Source organism: Muscardinus avellanarius (assembly GCF_963383645.1).
Source record: "Muscardinus avellanarius genome assembly, chromosome: 3".
NCBI classification, from domain to species: domain Eukaryota; kingdom Metazoa; phylum Chordata; class Mammalia; order Rodentia; family Gliridae; genus Muscardinus; species Muscardinus avellanarius.
Window position 1 is genome coordinate 82,161,718 of NC_137788.1, and position 23,385 is coordinate 82,185,102.

General features: G+C 39.8%; 2 protein-coding genes across 5 annotated transcripts in view; one reads left to right on the forward strand and one right to left on the reverse strand.

The window, feature by feature from the left end:
• GLMN (glomulin, FKBP associated protein) overlaps positions 1–18,319 on the reverse strand; it is a gene marked incomplete at both ends in the record, with an annotated part of 42,516 nt that extends 24,197 nt beyond the window's left edge. For 3 of the 4 annotated variants that reach the window (XM_080693264.1, XM_080693265.1, XM_080693263.1), the window contains 6 exons: positions 3,068–3,170; positions 5,741–5,984; positions 6,937–7,045; positions 8,584–8,700; positions 17,704–17,829; positions 18,250–18,288. In XM_080693264.1, coding sequence (XP_080549390.1) covers positions 3,068–3,170; positions 5,741–5,984; positions 6,937–7,045; positions 8,584–8,700; positions 17,704–17,829; positions 18,250–18,288 — 738 coding nt within the window. Of the gene's footprint in view, positions 1–3,067; positions 3,171–5,740; positions 5,985–6,936; positions 7,046–8,583; positions 8,701–17,703; positions 17,830–18,249 lie in introns of all 4 variants that reach the window. The other variant, XM_080693266.1, reaches the window with a different exon arrangement.
• Positions 18,320–19,171: 852 nt separating this feature from the next.
• RPAP2 (RNA polymerase II associated protein 2) overlaps positions 19,172–23,385 on the forward strand; it is a gene marked incomplete at both ends in the record, with an annotated part of 92,912 nt that continues 88,698 nt past the window's right edge. The window contains 2 exons of the mRNA XM_080692790.1: positions 19,172–19,241; positions 20,177–20,222. Of these exons, the coding sequence (XP_080548916.1) occupies positions 19,172–19,241; positions 20,177–20,222 (116 nt within the window). The remainder of the gene's footprint in view (positions 19,242–20,176; positions 20,223–23,385) is intronic.

Here is a 23,385-nt window from a genome sequence, read left to right on the forward strand (position 1 = left end):
GCTTTAGTTTAGTGCCAGGCACTGGGCCTAACATTGTAGACAATTAAAAAGCCAAATAAAACTTTCCCAACCTTTATGAAATTAAAATATGCTGATTCCAGATGGTTCCATTAGTCATTTCAGAACATAAAAGGAACCATGGAAAATCATCCTCAGCCATAAAAGACTGCTATTCAGCAAACAGATGCTAAATCTAGACTGCTGCACTGATTTTCAATGCCACGCATTCCTGTTATAGCTACAAGACAAAACGTTTATTGCACTCAGATTCCAATGCCCTCTTAAATCATGACTCTCCATTTCTTCATCAAAGGTACTACCCACATGTGTTTTTTTTTTTTTCTCCAGAGAAAGACAGCCTTTTTAAAAGTCATATATAACTATATTCTACAGTGATGCTCTGGATATCTGAGGTCTAATCAGTGTCCAAATCAGGGTCTTCACAATTCACACACCATCCAGCAGATTTGCCCAGACAGACTTGGCCCTACCCCTGCCATCATACAATTTCTTCAACTTCATGCCACCCTCTGTCCTTTTAGGGATGTTCCATATTGTAGCCTTTGGGACACTGAAGCAGTTCTGTGCCATATGGACGGCTGAGGCTAGTCGATCCCAGCCATACCACACTTCCCAGCATTTCTCCAGTGTGGACCAAAAGTCATGTCCTTTCATCTCCTACTTGACCCCGCCCTTCCTTCTTGGCTGCTTTGTGCTTCCTCACTGCTGGCTCTTTCTCCTTGGAATGCTACTTATTCTGAGACGTCAGGACCACTCTCCTACTCCCTCCACCTCTTTGCTGCCTCACTGCACTAACTAAACCTGTCTCCTTCCTGGGGAAGAGCTGCTTATTTTCTTTTTCACTGTAGGGCCAGGAAGGCAACAGTGGGGGAATGCAGTTAGGATTGAGAATTAGTATTATTTTGGTTCTTTCTGTACTCTGTGTGTGTGTGTGTGTGTGTGTGTGTGTGTGTGTGTGTGTTTATGTGTGGTACTGGGGATGGAACTCAGAGGCATCCTACCTCTGAGATATTTTTTATTCTTTACTTTGAAACAGGGTTGCACTGAGTTGCTGAAAGCCTCACTAAGTACCTGAGGCTGGCCTCAGCTGTGATCCTCCTGTCCCAACCTCCCAAGTACTGGGATTACAAGCTTGCGCACCACTCCTGAAAACTCTTTTCTAGTCTGGGACTGGGGCCTGCCCCACAGCAAAGGGCCAGTTGGTCCCTGCAACCGTGTGGCTAGGAGGTACTAGAAGCTGCCACTGCTTCAACTCATCTCTCAGCAGATTCCCAGATCCAAATGACCTCTATTAAAAAAAAAATTGGTTGTGAGTGAATCATCTTGTCAAATTTACTCACCTTCTGGCTTTCAGTAAGTGGGAATAAAGGTAGAAATTAAAAGAAGGACTTCCAAGGATAAAAGAAACTGTAATTGATCAGATGTGGAGAAATAGAAGCTCTAATACATTGTTGGTGGGATTGCAAGCTGGTGCAACCACTTTGGAAAATAGTATGGAAGATCCTCAGAAGAAAAACGAACTTACCATATGATCCAGCAATACCACCTCTGGGTATCTACCAAAAAGACTGAAAACCAAAATACCAAACTAATGCATTAGCAACCATGTTCATAGCTGCACAGTTTACCATTGCCAAACTGTGGAACCAGCCAAGATGTCCTTGAACGGATGAGTGGATTTCAAAACTATGGGATGTGTACACAGTGGAATTTTGCCCAGCCATAAGGGAGAACAAAATTATAGCATTTACAGTGAAATGTCACAAAAATAAGAAATTAGATGCTTTTCCTAATATGCGAAAACTAGGGAGAAATGGTAACAGGAGGAACTCCAGATGAAGAAGAGATCCTATAAAGGAGCAATTAAGGTGAACTATCTGAGGGGATCGGGGGGGGGGGGGCTCTTTAAAGCACATGATGTACTTAAACATATCAAAGTCAATCAGGAAGCCAAGCATGGGTAGGAGGGAGGGGGAGGGAAGGCATTAGGGATTGGGTAAGGGCTGATTGGGTGATGTATGCATGTATATCTCCAGAAGTTTTTTATCCCATTAAGATGTATGACTATGCTGGGTGTGGTGCCACATGCTTGTAATCCCGCACTTGGGAGGCGGAGACAGGAGGATCATGCAGGTTCGAAGCCAGCGGTGCTGGCTACAGAGACCCTGTTTCCAAATTAAAAAAAAATATATAAAAATAGGTCTGGGAGTGTAACCTGGAGGTAGAAGGGTTTCCAGGAACCCCAGTGCCACCAAAAAGAAAGAAAGAAAGAAAGAAAGAGAGAAAGAAAGATGTATAACTATAATGCACCAATAAAAATTTATTTAAAAAATTTTTAAAAATAAATAAAAAATAGGGCTGAGGGTATAGCTTGGAGGTAGAATGCCCCTGGGTTCCATCCCTAGTACTGCAAAAAATAAGTAAATAAAATACATAGCAAAAAAAGAGAGGATAGATGAAATGAAATTGGCAAACGATAATTGCTGAAGCTCAGTGATAGGTATACATGAGTATATCATTCTACTTAATGTTTTAAATTTCCACAGTACATTGTTTTAAAGCCAAGACCCCCTGCTCCTTGCTCTGTATTCTCTATCTCAATTATTGGCACCTTCATGTGCTCTTTTACCCAAGCAAAAAACCCTCATCCATGCCACCCCTTTTAGTAATCTAAATCCAAATTTTGTTAATATGACCTACTATGTAGTTCTAAAACCTGCCCTGTCCTCTTTGTCTTTTTTTGCAGGGAGGGTTATTGGGCATTGAACCTAGGGGTGTTCTACCTCTAAGCTACACTCCCCTGCTCCATTTTTAAATTCTTTATTTTGAAACAGGGTCTCACTAAGTTTCAGAGGGCCTCACTAAGTAGCTGCAGCTGGCTACAAACCAGAGATCCTCTTGAGTCTCAGCTTTCCAAGTACTGGGATTACAGGCATGCACTACCATGACCAGCTGTAAGTTATTAATTTACACACCCACATGCAGTACATGAGAATATATTAGGATAACATTTAAGTTTATAGCAGATTAAATTAACTGAACTTACTATTATTTCAGATGCAAAACACCTTAAAGGATCGTTCCCAGCTTCTTCAGACTGTTCAAGGAATTGTGCTGTCAGCAAAGGGCACTTCAAGCTTTTGAAACAACTAAGGATAAGAAATAGGTAACTGTGAAATCAACACTTCCAAAGAATAAAATGCCTAGTTCTTCAAATATAAACTAATTTTACATGAAAAATAAAATAAGCATTACTATGGTTTGATTATCCCCTCCAAAACTCATGTTGCCATTGGAACAGTACTAAGAGTGGGACTTGCCAGGTGTGGTGGAAGCCTGTAATCCCAGTACTTGGGAGACTGAGACAGGAGGATGGTAGATTTGAGGATACCAGCTTCAACAATTTAGCAAGACTCCCAGAAACCCTGTTTGTGAGACCCTGTTGCAAAACAAAACAAAACAAAACAAAAAGACCTGGGATTATAGCTTGGAGATAGAATACCCCTGGGTTCAATCCCTAGTAACACACACATGCACACACAGAAGGTGGGACCTTTGATAGGTGACTAGGATAGAGGGCTCCCTCCACCCTAATGGGACAGGATTAATGCTGCCACAAAAGGATGAATTCAGCCCCTTGTTTCTCTCTCCACTTCTACATTCCACATGTGATGCAGCAGCAACACCTTCACTAGCTGTGGTACCTTGATCTTGGACTTCTCAGCTTCCAAAACTGTGAGCCAATAAATTTTTATTAACTATAAATTACACATTTCAGGTATTTTATTGTAGCAACACAAATGGATTAAGATAAGCACCAATAATTCAATGCCTGTAAGACTGGTGGTGATGAATTCTCTTTCTTACTAGTAATTGAGAGAACATGAGAATGCCTTGCTAGACTCAACATGGTAAGATTCACTTCTCTATCTTAACCAGGCCAGTAGATTGTGAATGTTTGTCAGAGCACCAGTGCTAGTTCAAGATGTAGTTTTCATTAGTTCAAGGAAAAAGCAGGACAATATAATATTTTTTCATAAACTTCTGTTTGTTTTATTTTAAAAAACCAAACTTTGGTCTGTGATTAGCCCTGGTTGTTTTTTTTTTTTTTTTTTTTTTTTTTTTTTGTAGTACTGGGGATGAAACTCAGAGGCATTCTACCTCTGAGCTACACCCCCAGCCCTATTTTTTTTTTTTTTTAATTCTTTACTTGGAAACAGGGTCTCACTGAGTTGCAGAGGGCCTCACTAAGTAGCTGAGGCTGTCCAGGAACCGTGATCCTCCTGTCTCAGCCTCCTAAATGCTGGGATTACAAGCATGTGCCATCACACCTGGGTCTCCCTGTCCTATTTTTTTTGGTGGTACTGGGGTTCCTGGAAGCCTGTCTACCTCCGGGCTACACTCCCAGACCTATTTTATCAGTTTTTTTATTTGGAAACAGGGTCTCTTAAGCCAGCATGGCTGGCTTCGAACCTGCGCGATCCTCCTGTCTCTGCCTCCCAAGCGCGGGGATTACAAGCATGCGCCACCACGCCGGGCGTCCCTGTCCTATTTTTAAAAAATATATTTTCTTTTATGAAGTAATGGGTTTCATAAGTGGCTAATTTTTTTATGTCTTAACCTGACGAAATAAGTTAACAATAGCTCTAGTCTCAAGAATTAAAAACATCAGGTTATTGATTCATGTAATTTAATAATTTTAGCCCTAGTTTAGCAATACTTCTATTAGTCCAATAGAAATATAATATATAAACTGACCATGGTCCCACACACTTGTAATCCCAGTACTTAGGAGGCTGAGACAAGAGGATCTCAGGTTCACAGCCAGCCTCAGCAATTTAATGAGGTCCTCTGCAACTTAGTGAGACCTGTTTCAAAATAAAAATAAAACAGGGCTGGGGGGGTATATTCAGAGGTAGAATACCCCTAGCTTCAATTCTCAGTACCACAATAAAGAAAAGAAAGAGAAATATATAATCCATGTAAAATTTAGGGTTTTTTAACAGATGCATGACAAAAAGTAGTAAGAAACAGGAAAATTTATTTTTAATAATTTACCTTAATTAACCCAGTATCTGATTAATATAACCTAGTATATTATAACCCAGTATACATATTATCAGTATAAAAGTCAATGAAATATTTTACTTCAGGTTCAAAATCAGCTTCTGCAATTTAGCAAGATTATCAGAAAGCTAGTGAGACTCCATTTCAAAAGAAAGAAAGAAAGAAAGTAAAAAAGAAAGAAAGAAAGAAAGAAAGAAAGAAAGGCAAGTCTTCAAAGTCTAGAAGGTATTTTATACTTAGAGCATATCTGAATTTGGACTACCCATATATCGAGTGCTTGACAGCCATGTTTACCGTGGACAGTTTATTGTGGATGGTACATGTTTTAGTCCACAGTACTAAAAGCACAATTTCCCCATAGAGTAGATTCCTGTTTTCATTATTTACTTGTTAGGACAAGTAAAAGGAATACATAAAATACACAGTAAAGTAAGTTAAACGAATGGATTGTTTTTAAAAATATAAAAATTACTCATTAAATATTATTTATATATATATATATATATATCAAGTGAACCCCATATTATAAAATTCAAAATCTAAAACTAGATTTACATTTGCATGGCAAATAAATAAACAAACAAACAAACAAAAACCCCCAAACTATAAATTACTTAAGCTCACTGTGGGATAATCTTTAAAATACACTTACAACTTCAGCAATTCATCCTTTAATTTTTCTTTTTCATTTTCCTTGTTTTCTTTGTCATTAATGACTTCTTCCACAAAGGGTTTAGCGAATTCTATTAAGGCCTTGCAGCATTGACAAAGGCCATAGTCATCTGTTTGCATTTGTTCTTTTGAGTATGGAACAGGAAGGAGAGAGAGTTGACTCCAAAGGGTAGACAATGCTAATCCAACTGAATATGCCTTGTTGTTATGAAGTTTCTGAATCACTGAAACAGAGACCAAGTGGTAACTTGAGGTCACCTCATCAAGTTTCTTAAAAAAGGACAAGTTCAGTATGGTTTTTTCCCCCTACAAGATTCTGAATATTTCAAGTGCTTTAAAGCTCATGAACATTTCTATTTAAAACAAATTTACTATAATTTCTGACTATCAGACTTTGAGATTAGATATTTCCTAAAATGAAAACTAATCTCTTTCCATGGAAAAATACTGTCTGTTTTGGTTTCAAGACCCATTATTTTCCTATACTGCTACTATACTCAGCCATGGAGCCTTAATTTTCTATATAATTCCTGACTGCATTCTTCAGCCATACTTTTGCTATTCTCAGTACCAATATTCCAGTGTAAAGGCTGAGCAGTGCCCTACCTGATACTCTTATTAACCAAGACACAGAACTACCACAATACTGCAAGACTGAGCACTGTGGACACCACGGAGGCAACCCTTTAAATATGTCCAGAGGAGCTGGGTGTGGTGGCACACACACATAATCCCAGTACTTGGGATGCTGAGACAGGAGGATCAGCTACTTAGTGAGGCCCTCTGCAACTCAGTGAGACCCTGTCTCAAAATAAAGAATAAAAAATAGGGCAGGGGGTGTAGTTCAGAGGTAGAATGTCCCTGGGTTCAATCCCCAGTACTGCAAAAATAAGCAAGTAAATAAATATGTCCAGAGGGAAAGTACTAGATATAAACTGCAGATAGAAAGGCTAACCAAAAAAAATATAGGTTGCAACATAGCACATGAAAAATAGTATGACACTCAATAAAATATTTACTGGGTAATTATATAGCAGCAGGATTTGAATTGGTATTGCTATTATTAGTGGAAGAAAACTAGTAATTTATCATAAACTTTACTTTGGTGATATTTAGGGGCAAACATCAAGGTACTTACACAAATAAAACAAAATTTTGATATCAAAAGCTTATTACCTGTTTGTAATGGTTGAAGTAAAAGAAGAATAATTTGGGATATCTGTTTTCCAGAGGGCTCTTCAATCAGTTCAAGCAAACCCAACAATAATTCCTTTGGGTTACATAACTATAAAAATATTCACAATTGAACCTGTTTAATACAAGTTGCATTTAAAGCCACATGATTACTATTTTTAAGAAGGTAAGTACTGAGAAAACACAATTATTTTTGCTTTATAGCAAAATGCTGCATATAATTGTTAAAAGGAAAAGTTACAGAAATGGAGAAAAGGAGAACTTAATTACAAGAGCTGGGGTTTCCTTTGAGGTCATGTGGGCTGTTTTAGGCTCCCAAGGCTTCCCACAGGTGGGCCCTTCCTTTCCCATGTTGCCAATAAAGTCTGTCTCCTTTGTACTTCTTGAAGAGATGTAACTTTGCCTTGCTCTCTGCTTGGTTATATTTTATTACCTCACTTGCCTTGTTTCTTTTTTGGGGGGTGGGGTGAAGGGTTGTTATAATGGTGCTGGGAATCAAACAATACTAAGCCTCACAAATACTAAGCAAAAACTGTACCACTGAACTACATACACCCCCAGCCTGTTTGCTTTGTTTTAAAAGTCCTCAGCTAGGTGTGGTAGCGCATGCTTATAATCTCAGTACTTAGGAAGCTCAGCTAGGATTGCAGGTTCGTGGCCAGCCTCAGCAACCTTGTGAAGCTCTTTGCAACTTAGTGAGACCCTGTTTCAAAAAAATTAAATAGGGCTCGGGGTGTCGTTCAGAGGTATAATGGCTCTGGGTTCAATCCCCAATAACACACACACAGACACACACACACACACACACACACACACACACAGCCCTCATAGTCAAGAACTCAAATCTAGATGGTTCTTCATTCCAAATATGTATTTGTCTATATTTGCACTGATCTTGAAGTAGTTTCCTGTAATATCTTTCTCATAATTTATGTTTCTTAGCCATTATATATTGACTTATAACTCTATATTAGCCCTTTACCAATTTTGGGGGTGGGATACATGTGTATTTACCATACTAGGGATGGAACCCAGGGGAGTTCTATCTCCAAGTTATACAACCAGTCCTTATTTTAGTTTGATTTTGAATCAAAGTCTTGCTAGGTTGCTGAGAGTCTTGCTAATTGCTAAACCTGTCCTCAAATTGCAATCTTACTGTCTCAGCCTCCCAAGGGTTACAAGAGAACACCACCACACCTGGCTACCAATCTAACATTGTAAGTCCTAATTGATCTGTGTTCTACTTCCTATTCATTACTTCCACTGTGATTACCTGCATTTTAGGTTTTCTTAGAAGGAAAGAATTTCCAGAGGAAAGACCACTGACTCTAGTTCTAATGTTGCAAAAAGATCAGTGTAGCCTTGAGCTGCCTCTCCAAAACAGTGACTAATCCATCTGTACAATGAGACTACTTGTTAAAAATACAGGTTCTCAGGTCCCTCCCTGGAAATTCTGAATCCATGGGTCTGATATTAGATAATTCTTATATAAGAAAACTGGGGGACTGCTGAGATAACAATGCTCATTCAATCAAATAAGATCGGTTTTTCTTCAAAACAACAAAACATTCAAGAGAATTATAATCCTATCATGTGTTATGACAAAAGAATCTAGTTTTATTAGCTTACCTTTACCAATAAATCAAGCATAAGAAAATAATATTTTCTTTTATCATCTTCATTTTTCAATAAAAGGCACCGAACAACAGGACCAACAAGATTCCAGCCCATAGTCTTGATGATGATCTATAGAAAACATTTTCAGAGTTGAGCAAACACTGCCATCTATAGGACTCTCAGTATGTTTTCCCAACTTGCAGTAGCTTAGAATTTTTTTCTGAAATAGGAAAAATAAGGCAAGACCCACAGCATTTCACCACTGATTTTCTGGGGTTGGCTGCTAACAGATATCAACATTTTAAACTATTTTTATATTTTCACTGAGGAAAAGCAAAAGGGTCTTTATTTTTATCAGGCAACTTGGTCTTTCTTAGGATTTAAATAGTTCCTCTATTTTTAACATGAAATTTCCTTAAGATGAGCAAGTACAGCCAGATGTAGTGGTGCAGGCCTATAAATCACAATACTTGGAGGCTTAGACAGGATTTCAGGGTCAAGGCCAGCTCGCCCCAGCAGCTTAGTGAGACCCTTAGCAATTCAGCAAGACCATGTCTCAAAGGGAATAGGGGGTAACTCAGAGGTAGAATGCCCTTAGGTTCAATCCCCACCATCAAAATAAAAACAAACATAAAAAGATGAGCAAGTATGTAACTTCCACAGAGAATTTTGCCCTCCTGATGCATAAAGAAATCCAGCCAATGCTTGTGAACCTTCTTAAATTCCTTAGGAAATGCAATCAATATAATTTATATAAAAGGAGGAGATGTGCCTTCATTAATTTTCTTTTTTTGGGGGGGTACTAAGAATGGAACTCAGGAACATTCTACCTCTGAGCTACACCCCCAGCCCTATTTTTTTATTTTATTATTCTTTATTTTGAAACAGGGTCTCACTGAGTTGCAAAGGAGGTAGAATTTCTTTCTCCATGGCGAAGCTAAGTAGCAGAGGCTTGTTGTGAACCCGAATCCTCCTGTTTCAGCCTCCCAAATGCTGGGATTACAAAACTGTGCCACCATGCCTGGCCTAATTTTCCTTCTTACATACAATTTGTTCTATCTTCAAAGATATTCCAGAATGCTTTACCACATAAAAATAAAAGTTTATCTTTATAATTAGTCACTTTTTGGTGGTATTGGGGATTGAACTCAGGGACATTCTACCCTGAACTATAACTTTTTTTCTTTTTGGCTTTGAAACAGCATTTTGCTAGGTTATTGATAAAGAGTTTTGCTAAGTACTGAGGCTCTTCTTGAACGTACAATCCTCTATCTTAGCCTCCCAAATACCAGGATTATAAGAATGAATCACCACACCCAGGCACATTCATTCCCCCTCCCTTTGGTACTGAAAACTGAACCCAAGGGCAGTCTATCTCCAAGTTACACCCCAGACCTATTTTTTATTGTGTGTGTGTGTGTGTGTGTGTGTGTGTGTGTGTGTGTGTGTGTGTGTGGTACTGGGGATGGAACTTAGGGTCATTCTACCTCTGAGCTACACTCCCAGCCCAATTTTTTCTTTTTATTAATCTTTATTTTGAAACAGGGTCTGAGTTAAAAAGGGCCTCACTAAGTAGCTGAGGCTGGCTGCGAACCCAATTCTCCTGTCTCAGCATCTCAAATGCTGGGATTACAAGTGTGTGCCACCATGCTCAGCTCTATTTTTTATTCTTTATTTTGAAACAGGGTCTCACTAAGTTGTAGAGGGCCTCACTAAGTAGCTGAAGCTGGCCTCAAACCTGTGATCCTCTTGTCTCAGTCTTCCAACTACTGAGATTATAAGCCTGCCCAGCTCACATTCATTATTAAAGTCACTGATTTTCAAAGTGATAAATAGTATGCTCCAGTTTTCTGGCCTGTTTTGCACTGTAACTCATCAACATTTACCAAGTATATACAACATAATGCTCAAGATACTAGAAATAAAAGTGAGAAATAGATCAGAGAAGCTATCATGGAGTTTACATTCTTTTTTTTTTTTTTTTTTTTTTTGGAAGTCCTTCTACCTCCGGGCTACACTCCCAGACCTATTTTATATTTTTATTTGGAAACAGGGTCTCCTAAGCCAGCGCACGCGGCTGGCTTCGAACCTGCGCGATCCTCCTGTCTCTGCCTCCCAAGCGCGGGGATTACAAGCGTGCGCCACCACGCCCGATGGAGTTTACATTCTTTAGGCTGATTTTTTTTTTTTTTTTTTTTGGTGTTGGTATTGGGGTTAGAACCCAGAGGCTTTCTACTTCTGAGCTATACTCCCAGACCCATTTTTTTCTTTTATTTAATTTTGGAGATAGGGTCTCACTAAGTTGTTGAGAGCCTCACTAAGTAGCTGAGGCTGGCTTTGAACCTATGCGATCCTCCTGTCTCAGCCTCCCAAGTGCGGGGATTACAAGCGTGCGCCACCACGCCCGGCTTAGGCTTATTATTATTATTATTATTATTATTATTATTATTATTATTATTATTTGCAGTACTGAATGTAATAGGGGCATTCTACCTCTGAACTATACCACAGCTCTATTTTTTAATCTTTATTTTGAAACAGGGTCTCACTGAGTTGCAAAGGGCCTCACTGAGTAGCTGAAGCTATCCACAAACTGTAGTCTTCCTGTCTCAGTTTCCCAAATGCTGGGATTATAAACCCATTTAGGCTGATTCTTAAAAAAAAAAAAAAAAAGCCAGGCGTAGTGGTGCATGCTTGTAATCCCAGCATTGGGAGGCTGAGACCAGAGGATCTGGGTTCGCAGACAGCCTCAGCTACTTAATGAGGCCCTCTGCAACTCAGTGAGGCCTGGTTTCAAATAAAGAATAAAAAATAGGGCAGGGGCTGTAGCTCGGAAGTTGAATGCCCTGGGTTCCATCTCCAGACCCCAAAAAAATTAAAAATAGAAAAACTTAGGAAAAAAGCACATAGAATATTCCTCCAGACCCGTCTTACAAGATAATAAAGGCAGTGTTGGGCCTGGCTGGGTGGTGCACAGCTGGCTGTAATCCTAGTATTTAGAAGGCTGACAGGAGGATCACAGGTTCAAGGTCAGTTTAATTTAGCAAGGCCCTCAGAACTTATTAAGACTCTGCTTTAAAACAAAAAATAAAATATGGCTGATAGTATAGCTCAGAAGTAGAATATCCCTGGTCAATCCCTAGTCCTCTCACACCAAAAAAAAAAACCAACAAGGTAGAGTGTAAGGAATAGTAAGAACAGTCATTTCCATCTGGTCTAAGTTAATGGTTTCTGAAGAAACAAATCTATCAGGCATAAATAGGTGAAAAAAAATTAAAAAATGGTGCACACTTGTAATCCCAGCATTCAGAAGGATAAGACAGGAGGATTGCGGTTCCTGGACAGCCTCAGCTACTTAGTGAGGCCCTTTGCAACTCGGTGAGACCCTGTTTCAAAATAAAGAAAAAAAAAATAGGGCTGGGGTGGGGATGTAGCTTGGAGGTAGAATGTCCCCGGGTTCCATCTCCAGTATTGGGGGGGGGGGGATTCAAAGCTCTGAAACAGCAATGTGTAAAATCCTGAGAAATATCAAGAGTATGTTATGATATGTGAGCATATAGTTAGCAAAAGAATACTTTCTGTTCATTTATCAGTTTGATATTTTAGTGTTTATCAATGTGTTTCCTATATGTTAATATAAACATACTTGTATTTAACACAAATCACAAATTATTATTTGACTTTTTTGGTTGTCCTTTTTTTTTTTTTTTTTTTTTGAGATGGGTTTTGCAATGTTGCCCAGGCTGGTTTTGAACTCCTGGGTTCAAGCGATTCTCCTGCTTCAGCTTCTCAAGTAGCTGTGACTTCAGGCACGTGTCACTATGCCTGGCTTAGTTTGTCCTTATTTTTTATATAGCCATGTATTATTATTTTGCTTATTTTGGTCCGTCTTTTACTGCTTTGGGGCCTAAAATGGATTCTGTCCTCTAGAAATCTATAAACACTGACTTAAATATTTGAAAAATTGTATATTACCTTTTTTTTCATTCAATGAAATTTATGCCAGGCAATATGGTATAAAATAAAGACCTAGATTTTAATGAACAGCAAAACAGTCATGCCTTTTTACCAAATGAGATAGTCTACTTGATCTCTTTAAATATTACCTTTTAGAAGCTGGGTATTATAGAACATGGCTGTAATCCCAGTACCCGGGAAGCTGAGACAGGAGGATTGCAGATTTGAGGACAGCCCCAGCAAGTAGTGAGACTCTCATCAACCTAATGAGACGGTGTTTCCAAATAAAAAGTAAAATCGGGATGGGAGTTAGCCCAAAGGCAGAAGGCTCCTGGGTTCCACCCCAAGTACCACAGAAAAAAAAGAATCACATTTTAGTGCTAGTTATTTCTTCTTCCTGGCACCTGGACTATCTTCTCAGATAGTCCCATATTTAATTCACATACTTCAAGTCAGTGATTCCATCCAACACAGCCCCTCTCCTGTACCGTACTTTTTCTCCACAGTAATTTATCACTTTCTTGCATTCAATATAATTATCAAGTATGTATCTATTCATTCATGAGAATTTCAATATTGCATGAATATTGACCACATATGGGCAAGGATTTTTGTTCATTGCTATTTACTATTCCCAGCATCTAGAGTAGGGCATGATACAAAGTAACAAAAGATAACTGACAAAGTAGGAATTCAGTAAGTATAGCTTGAGTGAAGCCTAATACTTTGAGTATAAGAAGTTATATTTCCTCCAAATACTAGATATACTGTTTTCCTCCTGTTCTTTGTGTATATGGCTTAACTTTTAATATTTGAGGTTTACTATATAGGAATTTATGTTATAAATCAGTAAACAGTTTTTTCAAAATTACTATTTATCCCATCGTTACTTATTAAATAAGCCTACAGGTTCAAAACATAATTCGTTTCTTTGAAACTCTTTTCCAACTAAGCACTGTTTTCCCTTTACAGGTCTACTTCCCTTTATTTGATCTTCTGAAGAATAATCAACTATAAGAAGAATGCCATATTTGAGTGAGATTCTGTATATATGGGTTGGAGAATTTTCATAAAATATCTTACGAGTCACTACATAAATATCTTGTAGCTTTAGGGGAAAAAGAAGATGAATAGTTATGAGGAAGGAGACTTATTACTGACTATTCTTAAGGTACCTTAAGCTACCCTTTAATTTAAAACTAACACTCATACAGGGTAAGATTGTGACCCCTAATTTATAGAGGAGGATACCAAAATTTAGAGACTAAAGACATGCCTAACTTCAAATAAAAAAATGTGGCAGAGCTGGGACTAATAGCTGAATCTACCTAGCTTCCAAACTCATGTTTTTCCCACTGTACCGTGAGGACATTTGCCCTCTACTTCTCAGGAGACACTTGGCAAGGTCTGAAGACATTTTTGATTGTCATTACTGGGCGCAGGGATTTGCTACTAATAATATCTCACAGGTAGAGACTAGTGTTGTGCTAAATATCCTGCAGTACACAGGAGAGTTCCTCCAACAGAGAACTGTCCTGTTCAAAATATCAATAATGTTAAGGTTGAAAAACCCTATATTAGTGTCTTAGGACAAATAACTATATGTATTATTATTTTTATACATTTCTTGGTGCCTTAGTCTCACATCATAATGTAATTCATAGTGATGGTGGCATACATCACATGGCACTTGGTGGGCTTTCCCCTGACTCTTGCCCCATTCTCCGCTTCCCCATACAGCGTATTGAGATTGGCACTGGTGTTCTCACATGTGGACACAATGTCAGTGGAAGCGATTCCTTCACTGATCTTCCCTCCCAGCACCCTTCCCCTAGACCAGCCCCCTGGCTTCACTGAAGTTTCTCCTCTGTTATCAGAAGTCCTGATTACCCCCCAACTTCCTCATATGAGAGAAAAGACATGATCCTTCACTTTCTGTGACTGGCTAATCTCACTTAACATAATGTTCTCCAGGTCCATCCATTTTCCTGAAAATGACCTAATTTTGTTCTTTTTATTGTTGAGTAGAATTCTATTGTGTGTATATCCCATAATTTTATAATCCATTCATCTATTGGTAGATACCTAGGTTGGCTCCATAATTTGTGCTGCCATAAACACAGATATGCATGTATCACTATGACATTCTGATTTCAGTCCCTTTGGAAAGATACCCAGGAGTGGTGATCCATTCCCAGTTTTTAGGAATCTCCACATTGAACTCCATAGCAGCTGTTTTAATTTGCAATTCTACCAACAGTGTAGAAGAGTTTATTTGGGTTATTTAAAAATATTTAACATAAACATAAATAATTAACAGAAAAATAATGAATTAGTAACTCTGATCAATCTTAACATTAACAATTTTGTTACCTGGCAATAAAATTATGTTGTAGTTGCTTTTAAACACTGCTTTATTAAAATCTGAGGCATTATATTTAGCAGACCTCATATTACAAGGTGATTCTTAAGCTATTAAGATTTTGCTTAAGTCACTATGCTTAAATCTATCCTATTAGCTATTTAGCAGCATGCTAAAAATAAGCTACTCTGATACGCATTGCCTGAAAAACAATTTGGTTATGTTTTTCTTCTCCCTCAGCCTCACCTCCTTGGCAGGACTCTTTCCTCTCTACCTTGAGTTCCTAAAGAGTGGAAAAGAAAAGAGCCTTTACTACTTTTTTTTGTGGACTCAAGACAAATTCCTTTTATTTCACCCTCAATGCTTCAATGACCTAATCTTTAGAAAATCTACATCAATTCCTATATTTCTCTGAGCTCAAAACCTTACTTTTCAATTTCCTGCTCCATTTTAAACTCAAAATTGCTAAAAGTCAACCCATTTCTTTTTCTTTAGGAAACTATCTTTTCTACCTCCACTGCCTTTTTCTGTTCAGGATATAATATGCCATGTTGTCCTTTCAGAGGCTAGAAATCCAGTTGCCGCAACTTCTCTCAATCCCACAGTCACTCAGTCCTATTTTACCCTTAAAGCTTTCTTGTAAGTGCAACACAGTGCTAACCAGTGGTAGAGCACAGTGGTTAAGCACCCCAAAACCAGACTACACAGGTCTAAATTATGGGTGCCACATAAAGCTGAGTTGCTCTGAGGCAAGTCACTTAATCTTTCAGTGATTCTTTTTTCTTCTTTGTTTTTATTTTATTATTTCTTGTCTCCAAAATTGTGTGTGTGTGTGTGTGTGTGTGTGTGTGTGTGTGTGTGTGTGTGTGTGGTACTGGGGATTTAACCAAGAGGTATTCTACCTTTGAGCTACATGCTCAACATTTTTTATTTTATTATTTAAAAATACAGGGTCTCACTAAGTTGTAGAAGGCCTCACTAAGTTGCTGAGACGGGCTTTGAACCTGTGATCCCTCTGTCTCAGCCTCTCAGGTACTGGGATTACAAACATGTGCCATACCTGGCCAAAAAAAAAAAAAAAAATTAAGAAGGGCTTTCACTATATTGCCCATACTGGTCTTGAAATTTTGCACTTAAGGGATCCTCTTACCTTAGCCTCCCAAGAATGTGGGACTTCAGATATTAATAAAATGAATTTAATAGTAGTGACTATCTTATAGGATTCTAGAGAAGCTAAATAAGTTAATAGATATAATGTACTTAAGACAGTACCTGGCATATAGTAAGCTTAAATATGAGTTATTAATTTTATTAATAAAATATCCTTTTGAAAGACTAAAAAGTAGTAACAAGCTCTTTAACTACTGACTAAGAGATTCTACAATAATTTTTTTTTTTTTTTTTTTTTTTTTGCAATACTGGAGATGGAACCCAGGGTCTCACTGAGTTGCAAAGGGCCTCACCAAGTAGTAGCTGAGGTTGTCCTTGAACTGCGATCCTCCCATCTCAGCCTCCCAAATGCTGGGATTACAGCGTGCACCACCACACCTGGCTAATAATGTATAATTTAAAAGCTTTAAGAGGCTCAGGAATACAGTTCAGTGTTACAGCACTTGCCTAGCACTTGTAAGGCCCTGGGTTCTATTGTCAGCACTACAAAAAAAGAAAAAGTCTTAAAAATCCCTAAAATCTAATCAAGGTACCCTGGATGGAATCACAGGACAGCAGGAAAAGATTATGATATCAACAAAGGAAATTTCTAGATAAACAAGCAGCACTATAAATAAAGAGTATATTCCTAGAGAAGAAGGTCTTTCTTGTATTTATAATGGGAGTGAAAAGACACAAAACATAGCAATGTTTTGCCAACACTGTATCCCAGGAAAAAGTTATTCCTGATCTACAAACAAGGTCCTTTCCCACTGTTGAGAATGGTTTCTCAAACTATTATGGCTGGATGATATAGGCCAGCTCTTTCCTGTTCTGATACTTTGCATACAAAATATTGTTTTAGCCAGGCATGGTGGTGCACGCTTGTAATCCCTGTGCTTGGGAGGCGGAGACAGGAGGATCACGCAGGTTCGAAGCCAGCAGTGCTGGCTTAAGAGACCCTGTTTCCAAATAAAAAATATAAAATAGGTCTGGGAGTGTAGCCCGGAGATAGAAGGGCTTCCAGGAACCCCAGTACCACCACACACACACACACACACTATATATATTGTTTTATGTAAAATTTGGTTTTTCTGTATACATCTGGTCAGAGGAGAATGGGCTGATAACCAAAAATGAATACTTAGTATGCATGACTAATGATCCAAATGTTACTTTTTAAACCCCTAGATCAGAAGTAATCCTGTTCCTTTTGAAGCCTTTTACAACTGGGCATGGTGGCAGTATTTGGGAGGCTGAGATAGGAGGATCACAGGTTCAAGGACACTTGCAGTGAGCAGTAAAACTCTCATCAACCTAGTGAGACCCTTTTTCAGAATAAAAGGGCTGGGGTTATAGCTTGGAGGAAGGACACCCCTAGGTTCCATCCCCAGTACAAAAAAAAAAGACCTTTATTTATCCCTTAACTATGTGCTTCATTTATTCTGCCTCTTGATTGCTAGTTGTTATGTGCTTATCATTTCCACCAGACTGTAAGTACCTCAAAGTACATGAATATTCCTAATTCCTTTTTTGTTTTCCACAGTTTCCCACTGTAAAAATTTAAGTTGATTCTTAAATGTTTGATGAATGAATGAAGGGATAAATAACGGTAACGTGTCTTTACTTTCCAAGACTGAAAAGTAAACACAGACTGTATTTACCTTGTTCTTTTCATTTTGAGTAATTTCTAATAGTTGTTCTATGTGCCCTTCTTCTATGCATCTTTGGCCTGCTAACTGGAATATACCAAAGTCTTCTTCTTTAAAGTCATGCTCTTCCAGGATTTGCTGGTGAAAACAAAGGAAAAAACAAGCACATACACAAGTAAGAATCCAAAATGACAACTTCTTGATTTATTTTACCTCTTAAGAAAAAAGGATATTTATCTAAATTCTAGATAAATTGCACATAAATGCTTGTAAAAATAAGAATTATACTAACGAGTATTTTAATGAATGGTTCTGAAGTCCACGGCACTAAAGAAACCTATAAAAAGTCTCAGCATTAAAATTAAGAAAGTTACCTGTACAAATAATCCAATCTGCCTTCCTGACCTCATGCTATTTCTTTACAAGTAAAAAATAATAGGGATTAAAGAAGATAAACAATTTGAATCACCACAAAAGTAATTAAAAATAATCTGTGTGCCCTTCCATAGTTTGAAAGGGCACATATTTATGTTACACAAAGAAAAAAATACTACTTACACATCTCATTATTACGGACTGAAGTTCTTCCACAGCCATTCCTAATTATTTCTCCTAGTTTTGATGCTGAAATGTACTAATATAAAACACACTGTTAACACAGTTATGTTTTATAAATTATGTTTCATCCTGATGAATTACTAGAAAACACAATAAAATGTAACGTTTTAATATCACTGTATGTTTATCACTGTATGTTAATCTAAGAAAGTTTGGTTTAAAGTCCCTACTGCAGTTTGAAAGAAAAGAACACTCCAGAGGAAAGGCAAATACAGACTGAAGGGCGTCAAAAAGGCAGAATATTTTTCTGGGGGAAAAAAATCCCAAAAGGTGGGCCTAAAAGAAAAATTGTAGCTATTTAGAAAATTTTTATGTTTTAATGTCCCATGGGAAAAAAATCAGGATCCGACACTACTGTCACCCACAGGGGTGAGGTTCCGACGCCTCCACCGTCCCGCGGGACATCGCCGCGTCCCGAGCCGGACACGGCGTGCTCAGCCGGGCCGGGCCGCGGAGCCTGGGCGCGCTCCGCCCGCTCTCACTCGGTGCGCCCGGCGGCCGCATCCAGAGGAGGCCATTTCTCCCGGCTCCGGCTCGCCCTGGCGTGTGGCCTCCGGCCTCGCCCGGCCTAGTCAGTGCCCCGCACCCGCTCCCCACGGCTCACCCGGACCCCGCGAGCGATCGCCGGCCCCGGGCGCACCCTCTCACCCGCCAGCCGTCGCGCTCCTCCCGCGTCGGTGCCACCGGACCGCGCAGGCCGCGCTCGGGCCCGCCCCCGGCCGCCGCGACCACGCCCCTGTCGCCGAGCCCGGCCTGTCACAAGGCCACGCCCTCATCATCAGGCCCCGCCCCGCCGTGGCCACGCCCCTCCGGTGCTCGGCGTGCGGAGGCGGAGCCCGGGGGCCTCCAGACGGCGTTTCCCATGGCTGACGGTGCCCGGCCGCGCGCTGCCCGCCCCAGGGCCCGGGGACCCCGCGCCTCCCGAGATGCAGGTGAGACCGCGGTCCTCTCCCCACGTCTGCACGCTGAGAACTGGGCCCTGGCCTACATCCAGAGCGAAGCGCCTTCGAAAGGCCGCTCTGAGGGAGGGACCCTGGGGTGCCGAGGGCCGGAGCTTCCCACCGCCGCCCTCACCCTCCAGCGAGAAATTTCCCGCCCAGATCCCCCCCAGGACTTTTTACAAAGGTGTTTCAAGATTTACCCCAATGTGGGTGTGGCCGTGGCTGCCCGGGGAAAGTGCGGTGGACGTTCTGGGGACCCCCAGGTAGCAAGTGACCAGAGCAGACCGTGCACGGCCGAGGCTGAACCTCTGGGGCCAGTTCTCCAGGACGGAGAGCTTGGGTCAGTCTCTCAGGTGACCGACTCCCTCCACCGGGAGCAATTATTAGGGGACCAGGAAGACGTTTCCCCTCACAGTACCCAGATGTGAGATTTTCGGAGAGCGCTTTTAACTTAGCAACCATGATACATAAGAAAATTCAGTCTTAAAGGAGATACTGTGTGTGTGTGTGTTGGGGGGATACTAGGGTTTCTAACTCCGAGCTATTGGGGATCAAACTCAGGGACATTCCTCCTCTGAGCTACATCTCCAGTCCCCCCCCCCCTTTTTTGAAACAAGATTTCCCTAGGTTGCTGAGACTGTCCTCAAACCTGTAATCCTCCTGTCTCAGCCTCCCGATGACTGAGATTACAGGTGTGTGCCACCACCCTGGCCTGAGATAACATTTTTCAGCAAGAAAAATTATGGACTGATTTATTTACAAAAACAGATTGGATTTCTTTTCTGCTTCATTTTCATTGACGCACAGGATTGGAAATGAAATGTGTGGACGAGAAAATATATCTACAGTTTGTTGTTTAGGCAGGAATCCGTTCTTTTCCTAATGTATTTGTATATACTTGACCCATTATTATTTCTTAATTGTAGGTACAAAACAGAAAAGTGCTTTGAAGCAAGAAGATGCTTCTAAAAGGTATCAGAATTTCTTGTACAATAGCATTTGCTTATCTGTTATGTTAATTGAACCAATTTAAAAAAATAATGGGTACATGTTTTGGAGAAAATCATTATAAAGGAAAAGAGGAAGATGGGGACAGTGCTATAAATTCACATAGATTGTTATAACCCTCTACTTCAGGCTTTAAAAAATCCAAACTAGAGAGGGGGGGGAGTGTGTGTGTGTGTGTTTGTGTGTGTGTGTGTGTGTGTGTGTGTGTGTGTGTTTTACTACAGATGAACCCGAGAGTATTCTACTATACCCCTAGCCCTATTTTATCTTTTTTCCCCCCTGTACTAGGGATGGAACCCAGGGGCATCCTACCTCCGAGCTACACCCCCAGCCCTATTTTTTATTCTTTATTTTGAAACAAGGTCTCACTGAATTGCAAAGGGCCTCACCAAGCTGTGAACCATGATCCTCCTGTCTCAGCCTCCTGAATGCTGGGATTACAAGCATACAGCACCACACCTGGCCCTATTTTATCATTTTATTTTGAAACAGGTTCTCACTAAGTTGCAGAAGGCCTCACTGAGTTTCTGAGTCTGGCCATGAACCTGCAATCCTCCTTTCTTAGCCTCCCATGTACCGGGATTACAAGTGTGTGCCACCACACTGGGCTCAAACTAGAGACTCTTAAATACTGATGAAGATGTGAGTATCTATAGAAAGGTGTCTGTGAGAACAACATTCTTGAGCTAACGGGTACTCCTTTCCCACCTCTTCAGGTGCACACTATTGCTGTATATGGCAGACTCACTCCAAGTCTCTCCCTTTGGCGCCCCAAGAAACCTTTCCTGGTACATCAAGTCCAGATTATCATCAAAAAGCTGTCCTGTACTATCTTTTGGCTTCTAAAAAGACATGATATTATGTCATGTCACAAAAAAATGTTTAGAAATGGAGCAGTTTATGAAGTAATATGATTTATTATTTCATGAAGACTCATTAATCTTGTATTAGCTTTGGTCTTAATTTACTCACTTTTTCAAAAACTATTTACTAATTATAACATATTCTAGTCTTGGATTAGGTCCTGCGGAGATAGTGTTTTACAAAATAGACATAGTTCTTATAACTAGTGAAAAAGAAAAACAGCAATTAACACAAATACATAATTACAAATTGTGATAAGTTCTATCAAAAAAGACTTCTGAGGAAAAACTTATGACAGAAGTCCAGTATAGATGGGGAGTATGACTCTGGGTTTTCAAGGCAAAGCTTCTCTGAGGGAATAATAATTAAGCTGAGACATGAAGGCCAAGCAGGCATTAACCAGACAGGAGTGATCCAAGACTCCAGCTAGAATTTACAGCATGTGTGAAGACCTGGGATAAGAAAAGGAAAGATGCCTGGAATGGTGTGTGGCATTCTGAGCAAGAGAAGACATCGAAAGAGGTTATAGAGAGAGGCAGAATTCTTTTTTTTTTTTTTTTTTTTTTTTGGTGGTACTGGGGTTCCTGGAAGCCCTTCTACCTCCGGGCTACACTCCCAGACCTATTTTTACATTTTTATTTGGAAACAGGGTCTCCTAAGCCAGCTGGCTGGCTTCGAACCTGCGCGATCCTCCTGTCTCTGCCTCCCAAGCGCGGGGATTACAAGCGTGCGCCACCACGCCTGGCAAGAGAGGCAGAATTCTGTTCACACAGGACCTGGTAGGCTATGGTGGGAAATTTTAATTGTCTAAGTGCAAATGGAAGAGCTTTAATGGATTGATGGAATTTAAGGTTTTTTAAAGTTTTAAGACATCAGAGCTCTAGCCAGCTCTGGTCTAGCATGTTGGTGCACGCCTGTAATCTCAGACTTGGCAGGTTGAGACTAGGATTGCAGGTTTGGGTCCAACCTCAGCAATTTAGCAAGACCCTGATTTAAAGTAAAAAATTAAGCCGTGCATGGTGATGCACACGTGTAATCCCAGTACTTGGGAGGCTGAGACAGGAGGATCGCAGGTTCACATCCAGCCTCAGTTACTTAGGCCCTCCACAACTTAGTGAAAGTCTGTTTAAAAAAAAAAAAATAGGGCTGGGGATGTAACTTGGAGGTAGAATGTCCCTGGATTCAATCCCAAGTTCTTAAAAAAAAAAAAAAAAAGTAAAAGATAAAATAGGGCAAGGGGTATAGCTCACAGAATGAATGTCCCTGGGTTCAGTTCAGGTACCACATACACACACACACACAAAGGACATTATGGTTAGTGATCTTCTAGGAATGGACAGACTGGATGGATTTGATACATGTTTGGGAAAATAGTTCCTTATGGAACAGCAATAGTGACTTGGCTTTATGAAATATTACAAGTTAAAATTTAGTTAATATTGATTATAATGGCATTTTTCAACTTTATTCAACATGGATCTGACCACAGACTCATGTAGTTTATTTCTCCTACAATTTGTGGAATATGGGTAAGTCAAAATGATTTTGGGGTTTGTCTTGGCACAGAGATGGGGGGTCAAACCCAGGTCATTGTGCATGCTAGGCAAGTATTCTACTGCTGAGCTCTGCCCCCAACCTCAGTTAAAGTATGTTTTGAGCAGATCACCCAGGATAATGAAACAATCCATGGAGATAACCAAGTAGTTTTTCAAAGCAGTGACACTCTATAAATTTTTCCCGACTGAGAAGTACTTCTACATTCAACCCAGCCAAATACTATTAAGGCAGACATTAAGAGTTTTGAAAGACATAAAATAATTTTATAGTCTCAAAATTCTTTACGTAAAAACATGTTATTAGAGCATAACATTGATTAGTATTAAATGAATTAACAAATGCTTTTAAATTTTGTCTTAATCCTAATGTGGATTATAACACACACACACACACACACACACACACACACACACACACACACCAGCAGATATAACCCACATAAACAAAAGCTCTAATTTTTAGAGTATAAAGGAGAAGGAGTCCTGAGACCAAAATGTTTTAAATATCCCATATACCACACTGCCTATCATCATTTGCAACAGGAGGTAGCAGTGAGACCGCTGTCTGTGGGAAGCAGTTCTAGGTATCTGTCAGTTAAAAGGAGTATGGTTCAGATTGAGGTGGTTGATGGCTTGAAGCAGCAAGTCCTTAATGCAGATTGTATACTGATCTTTGTATGTGACACAGCTTTTATTGATGGGACAAA